This window comes from Corvus hawaiiensis, chromosome W (assembly GCF_020740725.1).
Source record: "Corvus hawaiiensis isolate bCorHaw1 chromosome W, bCorHaw1.pri.cur, whole genome shotgun sequence".
NCBI classification, from domain to species: Eukaryota; Metazoa; Chordata; class Aves; order Passeriformes; family Corvidae; genus Corvus; species Corvus hawaiiensis.
Window position 1 is genome coordinate 808,501 of NC_063254.1, and position 21,136 is coordinate 829,636.

Here is a 21,136-nt window from a genome sequence, read left to right on the forward strand (position 1 = left end):
AGGAAATACACTTTCCCATGGAACAGTGGTTTTTTTTTTTTTTGTTTTTTTTTTTTTTGTTTTTTTTGTATAGCTTCAATGGTGCATTGGGCAGTTTCCTTGAAAATCAGTAATTCTGAGATTCACATTTTTCTCTTTGCCTGAAATAACGTACACTTGCTGATCATCACAACATTTTGTAAATATAATTTCATTTTCTGCAAATTTTTGAGACGGGTTGTGTTGCCTTAATGAATAGGCTTTTTCTTGATGGTTAACTGATTTATTTGTGTATGAAGGATGTGATATGGCCTCATTTTAAAGAGTTCTTAGTGCTAAGGCATCTGAATTAAATATTTGAGATGCTATTTTAAAGTGGAGAACATTGTTTATAAGTGCTTTTTTATTTTTATAGAAAATAAAATTAAAAAGGAAAAGCTTCCTGTGCTTACAAGAAGGAAATGGCTTTAACAGGAAAAGATACTAATGCTGTTCATTCTTTTCAGGAAACTGTGTTCTAATGAATTTTCACCCTTTGCGATTCCAAGGTAGCAAGAAAAGTAAACATTTCCTGCTAGACATTCATGTAGTATAGGTTAGGGAAGCTGCATACTACCCATAGGTATCTGCTCTCTGCACATGGCTTAGTCTTGTTTGGTTTTGTTTGTTGTTGTTTGCTTGTGTTAATTCCTCGCCTCCCCAGGGAAGGGTTATTACAGGTGCAAAGCACAATTATGCTTTATGTTAGTCTACCCTTGTAGAAACTGTGGGTGCACACCTATGTTAGGGGGCATCTTTCCTTGAATCCCCAGACCTCATTTTCTGTATGCTTCCACCACCTTTATTGTGGCTTCTCTTGCCATTTACTGTGGTGTCACTGCCACTACTAGCACATAGGCAGCAGAGGCATCAGTGTCATTGTTATTGAATAGAACAGCAGAGGCCAAATCACTGTGACAATAGCCACAGAGGAAGGAGCTTGATGCTCTAAAATATTTTTCCAAAGGTTGCTTTATATTCAGAAGCAATTGTCACTTGGCCCAGTACAGTACTTTTCACTAAAATTTCTTTTGTTACAGTAGTTGTAGTGATTTGAGCGGCTACTATTGGAATAGCTTTAGGAAAAAACATCAAGCTAATACTGGTTTAGAAGTTATGCTAAATAATTTTTATCTCAAACTTTTTAATTTTTCACTTGCTTTTTCAGCATTACTCAGTCTGTTGGCTGATCGCTTTTTGAACTAAACATATCAATTTCACTAGTACACTGAATTTCATTTTTTGTGCTTCTGGGATTTCTGTGCTTTCTGGGATTTTTCTCTTTTCAAACCTAATTTTTTGTAGCCAGTATTGTAGGTGAAACTATTCTGTATATGCCATGAACTTTCTGGTTATAAATGTTGATGTGTTTCATGGGGTTTTATCAGTAATAATGAGTCTTCTCGATTTCTGATAATCCCCCTCACCTTTTCTCTCTGCCTCCCCCCACATGCTGCCCTCCTTTTTGGTTGTTCAAGTTAGCTTCATATCAGGTTTCTTGCATTACTATTTTAACCTTAGGCAGCTGCATCAGTGATTAATTACTGCTCACTTCCAATACTGACTTTTTCTGAGATTGAATTAGTGTTAAAATGCTTTATATTGTGATTGTGTATGCTTCTTTTTTCTATGTAACTTAAGTGTTAGACTATGTTTTGGCAACCCTATCTCCTTCCTTAGTAGTTTTCAAACTATTTTTAAAAGCATTTCATGCTGGAAACGTGTGGCAAAAGTACTGTCATTGTATCAAACTGTAGCTCTGGTATAGAAACCAGAAATTTGCCCTCTTGTACCTAAATCTGTCTGATGTACTCGATCATGGCATCTTATTTGAATGAGAACAAGAGGATAATAATTCATCCTCTTTCTGCCTCTCATTCTTTAAGCGTGGGAGTTTTTAATTTTTTTTAAGGACAGTTTATGGACTGATAACTAGCAGAGCTTCATATAGTATCTAATAAGAGTAGTAGTTTATTGCAAAATGTGGAAGCTTAAAACTGGTTGAGGCAAGGCTTCTTAAATTTATAATAGCATGTTTGCTGTTTTAAAAGAAGAGTTCACTGCTCACCTAAATTATAAAGTAGCTAATAAATGAGTTGTACTGGTTTACTTTGTGCAGCTGCAGAAATCAACTTTGAGCATTGTACTGTGTCAGTACAATGCTATTCAACATATAAGAAATTAAAACAATTTTTAAAAGTAGTTTCATCCTAACTAAAGATTTCGTAATATAAACTACATAAAACAGAACTGTATTTAACATGTTCTATTTAATACAATGTTAAAAAAAAAAAAAAGCTATAGAGATTTGATATTTTAGCAGTTCTTTAAAATTTAATTTTAATCTATCTAATTTTATCTCTTTTCTCAGAAATATATTAGGTTAGTCATCTAAGGTAGCCAAGGTCAACCCACTACAATGTTACTTTTTAAATCTAAAGATATAAGTTAAAGAATACTCTGGAGTATGGGGAATGAAACATTGAAATGTAAATACTAAATTTCTGAATCCTGAGTTACTTATCTTTCCATTACTATTGAGCCTGTGTATTACTGCACATAAACAGATTTTTCCCTTTATTTTGTTTTCCAATGTTCTCATGAATGTACGTAGATAAGCCATGGAAGAACTGTTATTTTTGTTGAGGGGACAAGAATGTATTTCAACCAAGAGGAAAGAGAAAGGGGAGAAAATAAGATGGAAAAAAACCCCTTGTAGGTTGAGATAAGGCAGTTTACTAAAGCAACAGCAAAAGTCCTGTGTGCAAGCAAAGGGAAAAAAGCACAAAATATTTTATTCTCTACTTCCCATCAGTGAGTGATGTTCAGCCACTTCCCAGGAAGCAGGGCTTCAGCACATGTAGTGGTTGCTCCAGAAGGCAAACATTGTAGAATAACGAATGCCCTCCCTTCCTCCTTCCCCTAGCTTTTCTATCTGAGCTGGGGGGATGTTGGAGAGTCAGTGCTGATGCTGTGCCAGTGCTGCTCAGCAGAAGCTAAAACACTGGTGTGTGTGTTCTCAACACCTTTCTAGCTACCAATGCAAAGCACAGCATTGTGAGGGTGCTATGGGAAAATGAACTCCAGTTTAGCCAGACCCAATACACTTTATCTCAATCCATGAGTTTTACCTTTTTTCAGATTCTCTTCCCCATCCTATTGGGGAAGGGGGAGTGAGGGAATGGCTTCATGGTGCTTAGCTGGGTTAAACCACAATACACTTTAAAAATCCCCAACCAGTGAGCAACATTTTAAATTTAACATTTCAGTAAGAATTTTATTTGGAATGTTAATTTCCAGTAAATGAGAATATATATAATTGACAAAAGGAAAGAAGACAACATACAGAAGTAGTGCTTTAAATGTGTAGTTATTACCTGTAGCATAAACTTTTTCAATATTACTGTCCTTGCTGGTTTCATTTTTTCTTTTATTGTGTATTATGTTATGATGATAGGTTTTCATACATTGCTCTCAATATCTGCTGCCCTTTCACTGTTTCCCTTTTTCAAAGGGGTTCTTTGTATCACTTCCTTTGTGCACTGTAGTTTTTTCCTCCCTGGAATGTCTTTTACAATATCTGATTTTTCTTATAAAGAAGCAAGAGTATATGTATATATTGAATATGCAAGTCTATCTTTGCATATATGTAAATTGGGTTTCTACTTCTCTGTTTGAACTGCAACAATGATGCATTGTTTAAAAGCTTTTCAATGCAACAATTCTTTGATTTCCTTAATTCAGCTAATATTAAAGTGTCCTGGTTTAAAGGACAGGTGTCTGCCAAGGAAGGCAGGAACCTCCCTTGGAATGGAAAATGTGACCCTCTTCCCTCCAAATTATTATAACTTTGAAATTACGGGGCTTTCAGGAAAAGATATGGAAAAAGGAATAACAGTTCTTTACTAGTATATATATATATGTAAACAAGGCAAACAAACAACAACAATGGCAGCAACAACAAACAAAAGCAGAAACCCAGTAACAGCCTTCTCTCGGCTGTCAAGCACTTTCCTCGTTGTTGTAGTTATGGTCACAGCCAACAGGGGTGCTGTTGGCTCCCGGCAGGGCAGGGCAGGTGCGATGATTCCCCCGCAGCTGCAGGGGGCTGAATGGACTGCAGCAGGAAACCTCGGAGCAGTAGGCTGGAACAGCAGAGGCAGGCACACCCGGGGTGGCAAACAAAGTGTAGCAAAGACTCCGGAGCCATGCCAGAAGCCGCAGGGTGTTCTGGGTGGGTATGGGATGTCAGGTTAAAGTGTAGCAAAAAGCCCTGAAGCAGCAGTGGAAAACAGCGGGGCTGGCGGGGGATCGCTCCCTTGGGTAGCTCACCGGTGATGGCTGGTCCTGGGGTTGGGCCTCTGCAGAGAGGGAGCAGCCCGGTGGGGAGGGCTCCTGGCTCCTGGCGTAGCATACACTGGCTCTGGGCTCCTGTCTCGGTTTTGAAAGACAGGTGTCTGCTAAGGAAGGCAGAGACCCCCTTGAAGTGGCAGATATAACCCCTTTTCCCTCCAAGTTATTATATTTTGAAATCAAGGGCCTTTAGGCAAAGATGTGGGAAATAGGAATAACAGTTCTTTACTCTATATATATATATGTATATAACCAGTCAAACAAAACAACAACAACTCTGGCAGTAACAGCAATCACAAACCCAGTGCCAGCCTTCTCGGCTGTCAGGCCCTTTCCCCTCGGGTGCAGTTCCGCTCGCAGCCGGCAGGGGCGCTGGCGGCTCCCGGTGAGCAGGGCAGGTGCGATGGTTCCCCCGCGGCTGCAGGGGGCGCTCCGGAGCGAGCTCGGGAAACCCGCGGCTCTGGTGCCCTGGGATCCCGGGAAGGGATGGAACAAAGGCTTCACAAACCGCTGGGCAGCCGATCCCGGACTCTCAGGAACAGCAGGCTGGAATGGCAGGGACGAACGCAAATCCCGGGTGGCAGACGAGATGTATCCAGATGGGAAAAACCACGGAGGCCCAGGCAGGCAGGGCGAGCAGGGCTACAGCGTAGCGAAAGCTCGAAGCAGCAGCGGAGCAGGGCAGCCACAGCTCGGTCTCCAGCAGGGCAGGGAAAAGCGGCTTTTGGGGTCCCGGCGTTGCTTCCAGCAGGAAGAAAGAACGGCCAAAAAGAAAGCAGCAGCAGCTCCTTTCTCTGCAGCTTCTCTCTCCGGACGCTCAGAGCGAACTGACCCCACACCCAGGTGTAAACAAAGGAGTAGCCAGGCCCGCCCCACTCCCCTTTTTGTCTTTCTTAAGTACAGCTATTTGTCCCCTAGCAACATGCATATGGGAGAAAATTCCTTTAACAGGAAAACCTAAGACTAAACTAAAACCCCAACAGCTCCCAAGCAAGCAGAGGAGCAGAGAAGCAAGTTGGCAAGCCCCAGTCACAGTGCTGAAGGAAAAGGGAAAAAAAAAGAAACATGGAAAAACTACAAGGCAACAGTATCTCCAGTCAGAGGCACTGCGCCGCATGGCTGCTGAGATGATCACCCCACTGGAAGGAAGCAGCAGCCCCTTGCCCCCACCCCTCACAGAATTCCAGGTTGCCTCTCACCCATCATGATACTCCCCATGATACTCCCGGAGCTGGGGGGGGGGAGGGAGGGAGGGGGGCAGTGGCCATTCGGGACACAAAACAAAAACCAAAACAAAAAAAAATGGATATGGGATAAAAACTATCCCCAAGACATAAAGTAACATGTTGCAGTGGGGATCCTGCAACACGCATATATCAAACCAGGAGTCCCGTGGAAAGGAAATATATACGGACAGACAGATTCTTGATAGCTGTTTCAGAGAGATGTTTATTTCTCCAGCCGCATGGCCGGAGCTCTGCCGAGGAACTGTTCCAGTCACGGGACCAAGGGTCCTTCTCCCCGCGCAGGGAACACAAACCAACCAATGGGAACGAGGCTGAGCAGGGACAGGGTAGCCCCGTGTCTGTGCCCTCAGGGCCCCTCTCCCAGGGCTCCATGGCAGGGGAGGGACCCCAACACCTCACCCGTTTTATTTTAATAAAAGGAGAATGAAAACAACTGGATAAACATAACAAGAACAGTTTCAAAACAAAACAAGCCACCCTCCTGAGTCTTTAAATGTCCAAACAGATTCTCTGGAACATCTTAGGGCTGACAGAAGGGAGACAGAACTCTGAGCATGCTTTGTGGGGAAACTGAGGCAGGAGAGGGTTTAACTTCTTCCCTCCCCCTTTTCATCCCCCACTCGGCATTGGAAAGGGATTTTTGGGGAAACAATTGGCAAAAGCATGGTTTTGTGAGGGAAACCATGGATGAAAAAACGGATTGGGAATACACTGGGGGTAATAGGACATAGGGTAAAAGGGAAAGGTGGGATTAGGAAAGGGAAACTGTAGGGGGGGCTTACAATGGAGATACTGTCTAACATGACTACGATTTTTTGCATATATACTGCCTTTTACAGGAACACCATCAGGCCCAGTGACCTGCGATGCTTGTAACCCTTTTCTCCCTAGTACAATATTAAATTCCACCACCTCTCCATCTCCCAAGCTTGGGATGCATTTTTCAGGGTTATTCTTTTTAATAGCAGTTCTATGCACGAATATGTCTTGCTGGTTGTCACACCTTGTTATAAAACCATAATTTTGCTTAACATTATACCATTTTACTATCCCTAAGGTCTTAGTTGCTATGATCTTTTCCTTTTTCCGAGTGGCTGCTGTTTTCTGTCTCGCTGCGTCTTTGCTCTCTCCTTCGGTCGCTCCCGTGTTGGAATTGTCGGGGCTGCTCGTGCCTGCGCGCTCTTCCCGGGGTCGCGTTCGGGGCTGCGCGGGCCGGGCCGGGCCACGCCGCTCAGTCCTCCGTGCGTCGCCTCCTCTGGTCGCAGCTTCGCTGCCGCTGCCGGGCGCTGCACCCACGTCTCGGCCGGGCCCCCGAGCGACGACCCCCCCGTGCTCCGCTCCAGCGCGCGTCTCGGCCGGGCGCGGCTCCGTTCCATCGCCACCGCCGCCAGCCGCCGCCCGCGTGCCGCCCCTCTCGGTCGGGCGTTCACGGGGCTCGCTCCACCACGCGCTGCACGCGGCCGTGCGGGTCCTGCCGGGTCCCGCCGCGCCTCGCTCCGCCACCGACACTGCGGCTCGCGTGGCTCCGCCCGCGCGCGGGAACTGCCTCGCTGCTGCTCTCAGAGCGCTCGGTGCACGTGGCCTGGGCCGCACGGTCCCTGCGCCACGCTTCCCTTCGCCAGGACACAGCTGACATTGCTCAACAGTCTCAGTAACTAAATAATATTCACGAAAATATTCTTCCATCGGCATATATTTTGACTCTAGTATTAACTGTGTCCAAACGGTTTTCCAAAAGCCCTTGGTAATAATTAAATCCCAAGAAACATAGAAAAAGTTCTTAAACAACCATGCCAGGAAGTGTTTCAGTTCTTTTTGAGCTTGAATCAAGCTAAAATTTACAAATCGTTGTTCAAGAATCATTTTAAGTTTAAGATAAATGTCCATATGCGGCTCTGAGAGCCAAGAGTCTTCCCACGGTTCCTCCATAGTTTAGATACGGAATAGCAAAGCAAAACCAAGAAGAGGAATCCAAAGTTTCCAGGGTTTACTCACACAAATCAGTCGCTTAGGGATCGGGGATCGTTCTGCTCACAAATCTCCACCATTTGTTGCCGTGGGGATCCTGCAACACGCATATATCAAACCAGGAGTCCCGTGGAAAGGAAATATATATGGACAGACAGATTCTTGATAGCTGTTTCAGAGATGTTTATTTCTCCAGCCGCACGGCCGGGGCTCTGCCGAGGAACTGTTCCAGTCACGGGACCAAGGGTCCTTCTGCCCCCGCGCAGGGAACACAAACCAACCAATGGGAACGAGGCTGAGCAGGGGCAGGAAACCCCGTGTCTGTGCCCTCAGGGCCCCTCTGCCAGGGCTACACGGCAGGGGAGGGACCCCAACAGTAACAGATTTATTTTTTCAGTCTAGAGGTAGAAATGCTGCACTACTACTGGTAGTAGCTACTGCACAAAGCTGATAATATAAAAGGTTCTAAATATTGATAAATTACTCTTGTTAGAGTTGGGAATGAAAAACCAAAACACAACAAAACTTGTATGTTTTGACTTGTCTGGCTTGTCAAACCCTTAATTGTTGCATGATATTTTGATATTTTGTGTGAAATAACATATCTTGTCTTGAGCTGTCAATTTTTTTCCCTAACTGCTTGATATTTTGAGCATTCTTCCTTTGTAACCTTCTTTGACTGCCCTAGACAGAGCAACCACATCCCTTCTTGACCTTTGTTTTGTTAGCTAAACAAACCAGCCCCTTCTACTCTCCTCTTGGAAAACTTACTCTTTCCCTGACCATCCTAGCTGTCTGCACTTGTTCCACTCTTGGATCTGGATCTTGCCAGTTCATGTTTCTTATGTATCTGTGGAGAAGGTTTCTAATTTAAGTGTCTACTTTTGGAGGGTTTTTTTTTCCATTTAATATCTGTATAATTACTGTAGCAGCAATACCAGGAAAGAACTTGCATTATTAGTGACTGATGTTTACAGCTTTCCCAGGTGAACATGAAGAGAAAGTAAACAGATTCCTGCCCTCCCCCCTTGTCTTTGTTTTACATATGGAATTTCCAATAATACTGAATAGTTATGTGACCTTAATCAGTTTTGATGCAGTTTAAGTCAGGAGAGGAGAGCTCTTTGGACATGGTTTTTTTCTTGTATGTATAACTTATGTGTGAAAGGTGTTCTTTAACTTCTTACCTTTAAATGAAAACTTAAATTCTAAAAGTGTTGTTAGCTCTTGTGGGTTTGCTGTTGCAGACTCATTGTGGTAAAAGTTAGGTCCCTTTTTTTTTTTCTTTAAGAATTGCTTATTTATGGAACTAAGAAGCAACTGAAATTCTGTATTGGTATTTATTTCAGGTAAAGAAGCTTCAGTATCAAGTAGTGTTTGAAACTGCTGTGTGTTTGAAGGCTGTTTTCTCCTGGATTAAAAAAACCCCAAACACAGCAACCCACACAGCATATATCTATCTGCAGCAGTTTCCTTAACTAGATTTCTGCACCTGTAATGTACTATATTTTTAACAAACAAAGGTAATTTAGTGGTGGGAATGAGCCTGTGGCAGGTGCAGCAAAGCAAGTTAACTCATTGTCAGTTCTGTTTAATCTCAGTGTTGGGTGATGGTTTTTTTGTTTATTGGTTGTATTGTCCCTTGTCACACCACCCCACCCCCACCCCAAATAATTTAGTTTTGTGTAGATAGGGAAACACTGAAAAGTTAACTTCACTGGTTCATGAAAACTTTATGCAGGAAAAATACTTAGAACATTATTTCTTTGTTTTGCTTAGAATCTGCACATATGTATTAGCAGTGGTGTTATATGTTGTCATTGGTGTGGCATAAGAAAGAATGAGATAAAGATTATTAAGGAAATGCCAGTGATATTTTGGTTTATATGTATTGTATATGTAATTTGCAAAACTGTTGACTTGTAAAGTAAGTATAAACAAATCACTATTTCAGAATCTTAAGTAAACAACATAAATGCTGACCAAAGAAGTCTTACTATTTCATGAATTGTTAACACAGGAGCCTGTCTATTATAGGTAAATGTATATACAGCAAGTTCCTTTAATTTATTTTGTTTGTCTTCAGAAAATATCATGCTCAATTTTTTCATTTCATTAGTATAACAATAGTGGATTGTAATGTGTGGTGTTTGTAAATTTTTGTTGTTTTGGAAATACAGTTCAAATTATTGTGATGATCTTTTCTTGGGGGGAGTTGTTGGTGGTTGGAATTTTTATTGTTCTTTTGTTTGTTTGTTTTAAATATTGTGGACTTCCTTACAATTGGGATCTTTATAGTGAGTGAAAACTAGATGAACAAATTCCTTTTCAGTAGTTGAATATAAACTATGCTGTTTTCCAGGACATAAACAAACTAGTTCAATGGTGACTAAACCTTTTCTTTCTGTGGAGGGGGTGAAACAGTTCCTGGTAATAGTTTGACCAGAGAGTGCTTAATATTAAAGAGATATTTTCAGATAAATTTTGAAATACTACTATTTTTTAAATTGTCCTGGTTTCAGCTGGAACAGAGTTAATTTCTTTTCAGTAGCTGGCACAGCGCTGTGTTTTGGATTCAGTACAGAATAATGCTGATAACACACTGATGTTTTGGTTGTTGCTGAGCAGTGTTTACCCTGAGTCAAGGGCTTTTCAGTGTCTCAGGCTCTGCCAGGGAGGAACTGCACAAGAAGCTGGGAGGGAGCATGGCCGGGACAGCTGACCTGAACTGGCCAAAGGGATATTCTGCACCATAGAATGTCATACCCAGTATATAAACTGGGGGAGTTGGCTGGGAGAGGCCGATCACTGCTCGGGGACGGGCTGGGCATCGGTCAGTGGGTTGTGAGCAACTGTATTGTGCATCACTTGTTTCTCTTGGGTTTTATTTCTCTCTCTTTTTTATCTCCCTTTTCATTACAATTAGCAGTAGTAGTAGTATATTTTACTTTATTTAAATTATTAAACTGTTCTTATCCCATGTATTTTTGCCTTTTTCTGATTCTCTTCCCTATCTACCTGGGGTGGGTGGTGGTGGGAATGAGCAGCTGCGTGGCACTTAACTGCTGGCTGGGGTTAAACCATGACAAAAATATACTAAGATTTTGTATTTGTCACTTTGCTTACTGTTTGACTTTTGCAGCTGTAAATTATTCCTTTTGTTTTTGCTAACTTCTTATATGAAAAATATCTCCTCCAAAACTGAGAAGTGAATATAGTAGCTAATTGCTTAAACTGATTATGGATTAGGTGCGGTCCACTGCATTATGAGCCAACTGAAGTTTTGTTGCCAATTTTTGCATTGGTATCGTATAACCTGAGCAAATTGTCTTTTGATTGCCTTATGTTGCATCTTTTTTGGTGACGGGCTCTGCTTCTGAAACCAGAAGCTTGCCTTTTGATTGCCTAATGCCATTTGATATTTAAATTCTACATTCTTCTACCCACTTTTGACAAAATTTACTTATTACACATCTGAGATTATGGTCTATGTTTCATTTATGTTATTGAATTTAAAATTATTTTAAGTAAACTGAGAGTTTTAATTTGGTTTTGTGTTTTTTTGTTTTTTTTGTGTGTGTTTTTTTGTTTTGTTTTGTTGTTGTTGTTTTTTTGTTGTTTTTTTGTTTTTGTTTTTTAGTGCTTGGGAGATGGGAAGTAATGATAGCTGGCACCTGAACTAAAATATCTGTGTAGTCGCTACCATCCCAGAACTTCAGGATGAATGGGGATATGCCTCATGTTCCCATCACTACTCTTGCAGGGATTGCTAGTCTTACAGACCGTAAGTACTCTTTTTTTTTTGTCTTTGCTATGTTCCCTTCTACCTCTTCACTAAATATACATGCATTTTCAAAATACTAAAAATAATTTTGTTTTTAAAGTTCTTAAAAGTAAATCTGTTCAAAATCAGATTTGGTATTAAAATATTTCTCGTCCTTGCTAGAATTTTAAAAATATATTTGAACATAATATGCTAATTGAAACATGAAATGTAGGTTAAAAAAAAAAGCCCTTAAATAAACCCAAAACATAAAATATAGGAATTCGTTGTTTGGAATATCATTCAGTAACATATCTGGGAACCCCACAAATATAGAAAAACATATAAATGACGAAATACTTCTCTAAAACATACATATCATCATCTTCACTGGAGAGAGAGAGAGAGGTTATTAGACTGATGTTCAGATAGAGAGTTGTGGAATGTTCTGAATATACTTGAAACCTAGTTCCTTAGTTTTGGACAAAGTACAAAAAAAGTTGCTCTAATTAACAAGTGCAAAGAGTAGCTGCTAGAATGGAAATAAGCAGCTGAACCTATGAGGCTTGTTTCTTGGCTGTGAGTAGATGAGATGTGCGTACTGTCTTTAAATATGTCAGGAAGACAAAATGCAAGGAAAGAGAAAGAACTATTTACATTAAAAGCTGATGCTGGCACAAAACCAAATGCTTATAATCTGACCAAAAATAAATTTCTAGTGGAAACTTAGAGGAGATTTATCATTACTATAACGAAGTCCTAAAACAGCCATTCCTATAAGAGAAATCAGGAGAAAGATGCATCTTTTTTTATAAAGTGTAAGCAAGAGTTTATAGCTCAGTTGGCTGTCTGAGGATAACTGGACTTAGTGATCCAAGTGCTTATTCTGAGCTCTTGTTTTATTATTATGCTGTTGAAATTTGAAGACTTTTCAAGAGACATTGAAAGTATATACCCAGCAATTGAATTTAATTGCCTATAGTAAAAAAAAGCAAATTAATTCAATGAGGGGGAAAAAAACACTTCATGTCTTTCTGATATTCTGAATTATTAAATTGGAAGATGCTGCTTATGTATTTATATATGTATATATGTACCATTATGTGTGTATAATAATGGGCCATCAGGATGCAAATCATAGGTTTCTGGGCTATGGACAGTTTTCTAGCACTAATTATTTGCAGGTATGGTTCTCAAGTGAAAATACTTAACTGGTAGAAGTCACTGGCCAGACTCCTGGTGCAAGAGTTTCTTAAAACACTGAATTACCTTTGGTGGGATTAGCCCTTGTGTTAGGTGCGTTTGCTTCTTTCTCTGTCATATTTCTCTGATGTTCAGAAACTCAGGAGTGCATGAAAGAGAAAGGCATGTCACTGCTTCACCTTATTTCTCTCTATGTGAAAAGAAGGTATTGGAATTGACAAGTCCTGTTGCCCTAAAAACATGGAGAACGTGATGAGTAGAGGTAGTAGAGTAGGCTTAATTAACTAGCTGAATTTATACTGTTTTAATAAATGTTTTGCTGATCTTTCTAATTTTTCCAAGTTTCAAGGCACATTCAAGGTAATTAATGCAAGTAATGTAGTTGTCAGGTTTCCTTTCTTAATCACATGAGGGAGTAAGAAGGTGTCCGTCTTTGTATGCTCTTGTTTCATGAAATGATTCTGAACTCCTTTCTATTTTCTGATAACAGTTTTGAACCAGCTGCCTCTTCCATCACCTTTACCTGCTACCACAACAAAAAGTCTGCTTTTCAATGGACGGATAGCTGAAGAGGTGAACTGCCTTCTGGCTTGCAGGGATGAAAACTTGGTTTCACAGCTCATCCACAGTCTCAATCAGGTGTCAACAGATCACATGTATGTAATTTGAACTTCAGCTATATCAGATCACCATCCTTATTACTTTAAATTAAACTGAACTGAATTGAGAAGGGTGTTTGTATCTGAAAATTAGAATGTGCAGGTTTTTTTATTAGGCTAGCTTAGCAGATTACTGCTGTATAAGAATTAATTGTTTCTGTCAGAATGCTAGTAATTGTCTGACAGCCCTTATGCATAACTAATTTTTTTTTTTATAGATCTGTTTGTTCCATTCTTGCTAGTTAGGAGTACAAACTGTGATATTGATTGTGCAAAAGTCATTTGTGTTCCACTTTGGTTAATTATGTACACTGACAAATTATATACACAGTATTACACAAAAAGATACTTTTTTGAGACACCCATGCAAGATCTATGTCAGTTCTGATTAGATATTGAACTTAAAATATTTAAGAATTGAACCAGCAAGTATTTTGGTTTTTTCATTTTTCACTGGTGTCCTTTGAATTGTCTTATGTGGACAACCTTATCTTTTTCCTATGTGTTCCAATCTATTATTTTGATCAAATGAAAGTAGCTCTTCAAAGTCATCAATGCAAAGAAAAAGTGAAAATATGGATGCATTTATAGAAAATTTTTGAAGGTTCAAAGGGAATCCTGTAATGTCAAAGATATGCCAATTTCCCTTTCTAAAATAAAAGATTTTCAGTGTTGGGCTGCAATGTGAATGTTATGCATTTATGCATAACTTATTTTCACTCCTACAATAGTACTTTCTGGATGTTTTGACAAAGTATTCTTCTTTTATGGAGAAGATCACAATACAGAAATGGACATAGGAAACTTTATAGTAGTCTGAAACTGACAGCCATGTATATATAAGTGCTTATTAACAGAAAATAATTTTGAAGACTAGTAGGAATACCTTTTCTGCCATTCCTTTAGCATGAGAGGAAAAAAGTAGATTTAGAGAACAGTGGTGCAGTGCAGATTTGGTGGGGTATTTTCTATATTTTAACAGTAAAATGCTGTCTTTTGATTTGGTTTTGATTGGTTTTGGTTATTTGGGTTTTTTTACTCGGCTCATGGTTTCTTATAATTTGATAATGCATTTGCCTCTTTATTTGCTTACTTCCACAATTCCAGAGAATTGAAAGATAACCTTGGCAGTGATGATCCAGAGGGAGATATACCAGTCTTGCTGCAGGCTGTCCTGGCAAGGAATCCTAATGTTTTCAGGGAGAAAAGCATGCAAAACAGATATGGGGTACAAAGCGGTAAGGATTTTTGATTGATTATTGATTGAGTTTTATGTTGTTCTGTAAGTTTAGGAGGCTGATACTAACCACAAATATGTAGAGAGCACAACTGTGATATTTATGCCTTACCTTGTATTTGATAATGATATAAAGCTATGTATCGGGACATCTTCTAAGAGTGATTGTATTAGAATAAGCACAGAAATGCACTCTACTAGGTCTTTTTGTAAAAAATAATGTTGAATTTCTCTACAAAGTTTAATTTCTAGGATGAGTGGGTTTTATTTTAAAGTAATTTTTTTTTAATTTCTTTATAGGTAGGTTTATATATTTGTCTTAGTAAATAATTGAAGTTGGGAAAAGATACCTTGTTCTATATTGAAAATCTGTATAATTAAAGTATATCACCATAGTGGTAGTTTTTAATAGTTCTGGGGTAAAGAATAAGGTTGAATGAACCATATGTAACATCTACTTGCCATTCCTCTTCTCAGCAATTTGTGATGCCCTACAGATTTTACTGTTTTGATAGCTAATTCTTTTCTGAGGTTTAGTGAGATATACTGCTGGATAGCAAAGATGGAGAAGGGGAGAGACCAAGCAAAGGATTAATCAGACAGATTCTACTTGTAGATCTGGAGACTTCTTCATTTGCGCATGAAATATTTTCTTTAAATACTAAACTAAGAAATGAGTAGGGGGATTTTCAGTTTTCACAATGTAAGGATAAGGCTTTGATAGCATTGTAGAGATATAAATAGAAGTGTTACTGGAGACCACAGGGAATAGAAAGCGTTAGGGTGTTTTTGGAGGGGGAAAGATAATAAAATTAGATTATTAAGTTTGTTCACCTAGGCTAGTGAGTAAAAAGCAATACAACATTTGAAAAGAATTTGCTAAGGACAGAACACAATGTTCCTTGAAAGAATGCAGAAATTTCCAGGAATGAAAATGTGAAAGGCAGTGCTAAATATTTAGTAGGTCATTGATACATATATCCTGAAATTTAAACGATGAAAAGAGTCTCCAGGGTCTGGGTTTGGAGGTAGCTGTTGCAGAGTATAATTTTTCCAGCTGCTGAAAGAGTTTTGACTGTCTTGACAGTTTTTTGCATAGTGGTTCCACAAAGAACATATACTTGTCCTGGTTTTGGTTTGGATAGAGTTCATTTTCTTCTTAATAGCTGGTACAGTGGTGTGATTTTTTGATCTAGTATGAGAATAATGTTGATAACACACATTTTCCCACCAGTTTTGTAGAGTAAAATAATTCTTTTCCAGTGCAAAAGGGAGGCATTGTTTATGAAATTATTTGTGCCAGCAGAGTCTTTTGAAAGAAAGAAGATAAAGCAAGTTAGTTTCTTTCTAATTTTTGCTAATTCTGTGCTTCAGAGGGGGAAACACTTTTGCTGCTTGATTCAACAGATTAAGAATAATCCTTATTGAAATAAAACCACCTATCTTTAGTAAATGTGCTTTTGCCTATGCTTGAAGGGAGGTACTAGTACAGAATTAAAAAATGATTAAACATAAAAGAATAGTTGATGCTATTTTAATAAAGTTAACAAAGTGCTTTCAGAGAACCAAAAGAGATCAGACTTTAAAACTTCCTTGAATACTTAATTTTATTTTACATAATTCTGAATACTTGTACCAGTGCAAACATTGCAATGTAAGTGTGAAATTGGAAACATTGAAAGAAAGGGGGAAGAGGAGAAAAGTATAGCTGTACACAAAGTATTTTGAGAGGAAGAAGGCCCTGTAATGAATGTTTGGAAAAGCTAGGTGAAGTGTGATTTTATTTTCTATGGAAAAAGGCCACACTCTTACCTGGAAATAGGAGGATCTTTAAGATAGATGCTGGCAAATTGTGGCAGCCATGTTAGCTGTTAGTACATCCCATTCAGATCTCCAAGGCCAAAGGAGGGTATACTGATGTGTTCTGGCAGCAAAGGTTGGGCTTTCTTCTGCTTTCTGAACATATTTTGTAATCTCTGTGGAGTCATGATTTGTAGAACACTTGAGAGTTTGGTAGAGATCTTATGTAATGCATTTTGCCAGCCATAAGAATGAAATTTAGCTTCTTTTCTAGTATTTCAAATTAATCTCTTCTGGTTTTTTTACTGTCTTCTTTCTGAATATTGTCCTTTTGCCTTCTGTTGAGTCCAGCATGTGGTGAAGTCAGTGCTGGGTACTGTGATCCAGTATTTGTAATGCCCAGAATTGAGAAGGAAAGAAGGCAGTGGGACCCCATGTCTATTTACTCCGCCTGGGGTGGGCCTCTGCAAATGATCCTTTGAACGTCAGTCCCAGCATTAGTATGGACAAACTGAACTCAAATTCATTTCTTCCAGCCTTCTTTTCTAATGCAAGAACAGAAAAACCACATGGTTAAAGAATTACATTCAATGTGGAATAAAATTCTTGGTTCAGTACAATTTGTCAGGAAAAAAAGGCCTCTTCAGGAACTTAAATATTATGTGTTGAATACTTGTGAATATAAGGTAAAGCACAAGCAGAATTCTGTGCTGATGTTTTTTCCACAGTCATACTGATTTGTAGCTCAACACTAAATTTAGAGCAAGAATTGTTTTTAGTTATGATTAACAAATAGTGCAAGAAAGATGTATTATTTGAATACTTGTTTTGTAGCCTGGGTGAACCACCCTCCCCCCCAAATTGCTGGCATATTTTGTCTCAGGTAAAGTAGCAGCAGTGTTCAAACCCTTATTCCATGTCTTTTGATAATAGTCCCATTGTTAAAACAGAATTCATACAGATAAGGTTTTTAATTAGATTTTTCAGACTGTTTTCTATTACTAGGTTGTCTGAACAGACTGAGTCACATCACTGCAGCATCAGTACAAGGGCAACATGTTAATTTTATTTCAGACCTTTTTAATCAAATGACAGAGAAAGTTCTGGGTGCTATCATAATTATTTATTTAAAATTAGGCTATTATTTAATTTCAGTTTTCATAATATTTTTTTCTCTTCTCAACACTTTGGCTTTGTCTTTCAGCAGATATCTGTTAGAAGATCAGCTAAAATAACATATTGCAATAGGTTAGTCTTCATAGCATAGCTTAGGACAGAGAAAGGACTTAAAATTCACTTTAAACTATTTATTTGTGCATTTTTGAGGATTAAAATCTTATGCATCTTTCCCTAAACATCAGTTGCTTTGATTGTTTTTTCATCTAGAGAAGAATTAAAATGCACGTGTCTGTAAAAGGGAAAAACTTTGTAGACGTATGCTTTCAATAAGAGTGTATATTTAACTGAAAAGTTGCCTCTTGGTGAGCAGTCCTTGCTTAAGCATGCATGATGCTGTAATACAGTGTCTATGTTTGAAAGACAGGTGTCTGCTAAGGAAGGCAGAAGCCTCCCTTGGAATGGCAGATGTAACCCCTTTCCCTCCGAGTTATTATAATTTTGAAATCAAGGGCTTTTAGGCAAAGATGTGGGAAATAGGAATAACAGTTCTTTACTATATATATATATATATATATATGTATATAACCAGTCAAACAAAACAACAATAACTATGGCAGTAACAGCAAACACAAACCCAGTCCCAGCCTTCTCGGCTGTCAGGCTCTTTCCCCTTGGGTGCAGTTCCGCTCGCAGCCAGCAGGGGCGCTGGCGGCTCCCGGTGAGCAGGGCAGGTGCGATGGTTCCCCCGCGGCTGCAGGGGGCGCTACGGAGCGAGCTCGGGGAGCACGCGGCACCGGTGCCCTGGGATCCCGGGGAAGGATGGAACAAGGGCTTCACAAACCGCTGGGCAGCTGGCCTCGGTGTCCGGCCGTACTCTCGGGAACAGCAGGCTGGAACGGCAGGGACGAGCACAGATCCCAGAGGACAGATGAGATGTATCCAAACGGGGAGCCCCCACGGAGGCCCAGGCAGGCAGGGCAAGCACGGCTACAGTGTAGCGAAGGCTTGAAGCAGCAGCAGCGGGGCAGGGCGGCCACAGCCCGGCCTCCAGCAGGGCAGGGAAAGCGGCTTTTGGGATCCCGGCGTTGTTTCCAGCAGAAAGAAAAATGGCCGAAGAAAAAAGAACCAGCAGCTCCTTTCTCTGCAGCTTCTCTCTTGGGACCTGAGATCGAACTGACCCCACACCCAGGTGAAAACAGAAGAGTAGCCAGGTCTTTTGTCTTCTCTTAAGTACAGCCATTTGTCCCCTAGCAACATGCATATGGGAAAAAATTCCTTTAACAGGAAAAAAACTAGGACTAAACTAAAACCCCAACATACAGTTTAATCATACAAGACTTTTTCTGTGATCTTGAGCCGTGTTTTTATATTCTTTGTCATTTAGTAAGAATGCTAAAATGGATTTATGCATATCACGTTTTTCTGAGCAAAAAAAATTACGTTCAAGACTAGGAGTGTATGTTAAGGATAGAAAGCTGGCCAATATCCCCGAGTGCTGTGCAGCCCTTCAGAAGGACCTCGACAGGTTGGAGAGTTGGGAGAGAACTGTCTGAAATTCAACAAAAGTAAATGCAGGGTCCTGCACCTGGGGAAGAACAACCCCAGGCACCAGTACAGGCTGGGGGTGACCTGGGGGTCCTGGTGGACAAGTGTGTGCCCTTATGACAAAGAAGGCCAACAGAATCCTGGGATGCATTAGGAAGATCATTGCCAGCAGGTCAGGGAGGTGATCCTCCCCCTCTCCTCAGCTCTAGTGAAGCCTCACCTGGAGTGCCGTGTCCAGTTCTGAGCTCCTCAGGACAGGAGAGACATGGAGCTCCTGGAGTGGGTGGAGTGGGTCCAGCAGAGGCTGTGAGGATGATTAAGGGACTGGAGCATCTCTCTGATGAGGAAAGGCTAAGGGAGCTGGGGCTGTTCAGCCTCGAGAGGAGACCGCTGAGAGAGGACCTCATCCATGTCTGTCAGTGTCTGCAGGGATGGGTCAGAGAATGGACTAGGCTCAGCTCAGGGGGGCCCAGCAATGGGACAAGAGGAACAGGCAGAAACTGATGCCCAGGAGGTTCCACCTGAACATGAGGAAGAACTTCTCTGTGCAGTAACCAAGCACTGGAACAGATTGCTCAGAGAGGGTGTGGAGTCTCCCTCACTGGAGATATTCCAGACCCATCTGGACACGATCCTGTGCCATGTGCTCTGAGATGACTGTTTGGGCAGGGAGGTGGGACCAGATGACTGACTGTGCTCCCTTCCAACCTGACCCATCCTGTGATTGTGTGAATTACTAGGATGATATTTTCTCAAAACTGAGAATTACCAACAATCAAAATTAAAGTTGCATTTAAAAGAAATTCTTAAGTATTTTAAGGTATGGAAATGCACAGTGGAGCCATAAATCTGCTGCTTAGTGATATGAACAATGATGTAAAAAATGTACAAGAAGATATTTTAGTGTTAATGGCCACAGACTAATTTCAACTCCTTTTTAGACTAAATGTTTGGGCTTATTTTTACTCCTTCCTCATTACATCATTACTAGACAGACTTGTTATCTGTCTGAAAACTTTGGAGACACTGTTGTGGTGAGGTATTTTTGTTTGGTTGTTTGTTTTTGTTGTTGTTTGGGGGGTTTTAGTGGGGGGAGGGGAGGGGGATGGGCACTGGGGACTTTGGGTGTTTTGTTTGGTTGTTTTTTTTTTAATCTAGATTGTCTCCCCAAACAGAGATAAAGAGGTGAGAACTGCCTGTCACAGAATAAGTTTTAGGGTTTTTTAAATGGAATTAAAATGTATTTTTATATTTTCTGTCACACTTTTTTAAACCAAAAGCATGTTTTAAATTTACGGAGGAGAAAAGAGATGTACTTTTCAAGTATTTTAGAAGTGCAGACTTTGTTTTAAGCATAAAATGAAACTTCTGCATAGTTCATACTTATACTGGCACATTCTGTCAGCTTTCTGTACATGAATGTTAAGGGTTAATAGTTTGACTAAGTACTACCTAGCTGTGGTGAGAGTGGCTGTGAGAGGTGAGTGGGCAGTGAGCATGCCAGGTGCTGCCTCCAACACCTCTGGAGTTTCCTCCTCACTTGCCTCTGTGCAAGGCAACCAGTGTTCATTTAATCAAATTTTGCAGGAGTTGAGTCCACTTCTGTTACTCTGGACAATGAAATGTCCTCTGTACTAAAGTATGGAGGTCTCTTATTTTATTTATTTATTTATTTATTTTTCAGCACAATATGAGAATTTCACTCCTGCTCTGGGCTAGTTTGTCTGGGCTAATATACTTGGAATGCAGCACTTCATACCTACCGGGAGGTAGTAATGGCTTAATTCCTGGGGGATTATTCCATCACTTCTTTGTTGGGGAGAGGGGGAAAGAAAAGAGGATGGCAGGGAGGATTTCTGAAACTAGCTTTGCTTATGTGAATATTGCAGTAATTGAAATCAGTGATAGTAATGCAAAGATTGATGACTCCCAAACACTCTGGATTAGTCAGCCATCTATCTAAACTTTGGTTTAAATATTTGCATTGCTGATGTGCTTTTACCCATGGCTTTGTATCACTTGCTGTGGCTTCCCAAGCTGCAGTGTGTATGTGAATTCTGATGCTGTTTTAGCTGCAAGGCATTCAATTCTATCATTAAAATCACCTGGTTAAAAGTCATATAAGTTCTTATGTACCTGTGCCATTTCAACTTCCAGTGTTATGTGGTGGTTAGAAATTCTTTATATCTGTATGGAAGAGAGAAAACAGAAAAGATTAATTTAT

At 40.1% G+C, this 21,136-nt stretch overlaps 1 protein-coding gene across 3 annotated transcripts in view; it reads left to right on the forward strand.

The window, feature by feature from the left end:
- The window catches only part of LOC125319313 (nipped-B-like protein), a 176,828-nt gene that overhangs the window by 39,371 nt on the left and 116,321 nt on the right, over window positions 1-21,136 (forward strand). For 2 of the 3 annotated variants that reach the window (XM_048290423.1, XM_048290425.1), the window contains exons 2-4: window positions 11,227-11,370; window positions 13,043-13,208; window positions 14,319-14,449. In XM_048290423.1, the coding sequence (XP_048146380.1) occupies window positions 11,307-11,370; window positions 13,043-13,208; window positions 14,319-14,449 (361 nt within the window). In that variant the 5' untranslated portion in view covers window positions 11,227-11,306. Of the gene's footprint in view, window positions 1-11,226; window positions 11,371-13,042; window positions 13,209-14,318; window positions 14,450-21,136 lie in introns of those variants that run through there. The other variant, XM_048290424.1, reaches the window with a different exon arrangement.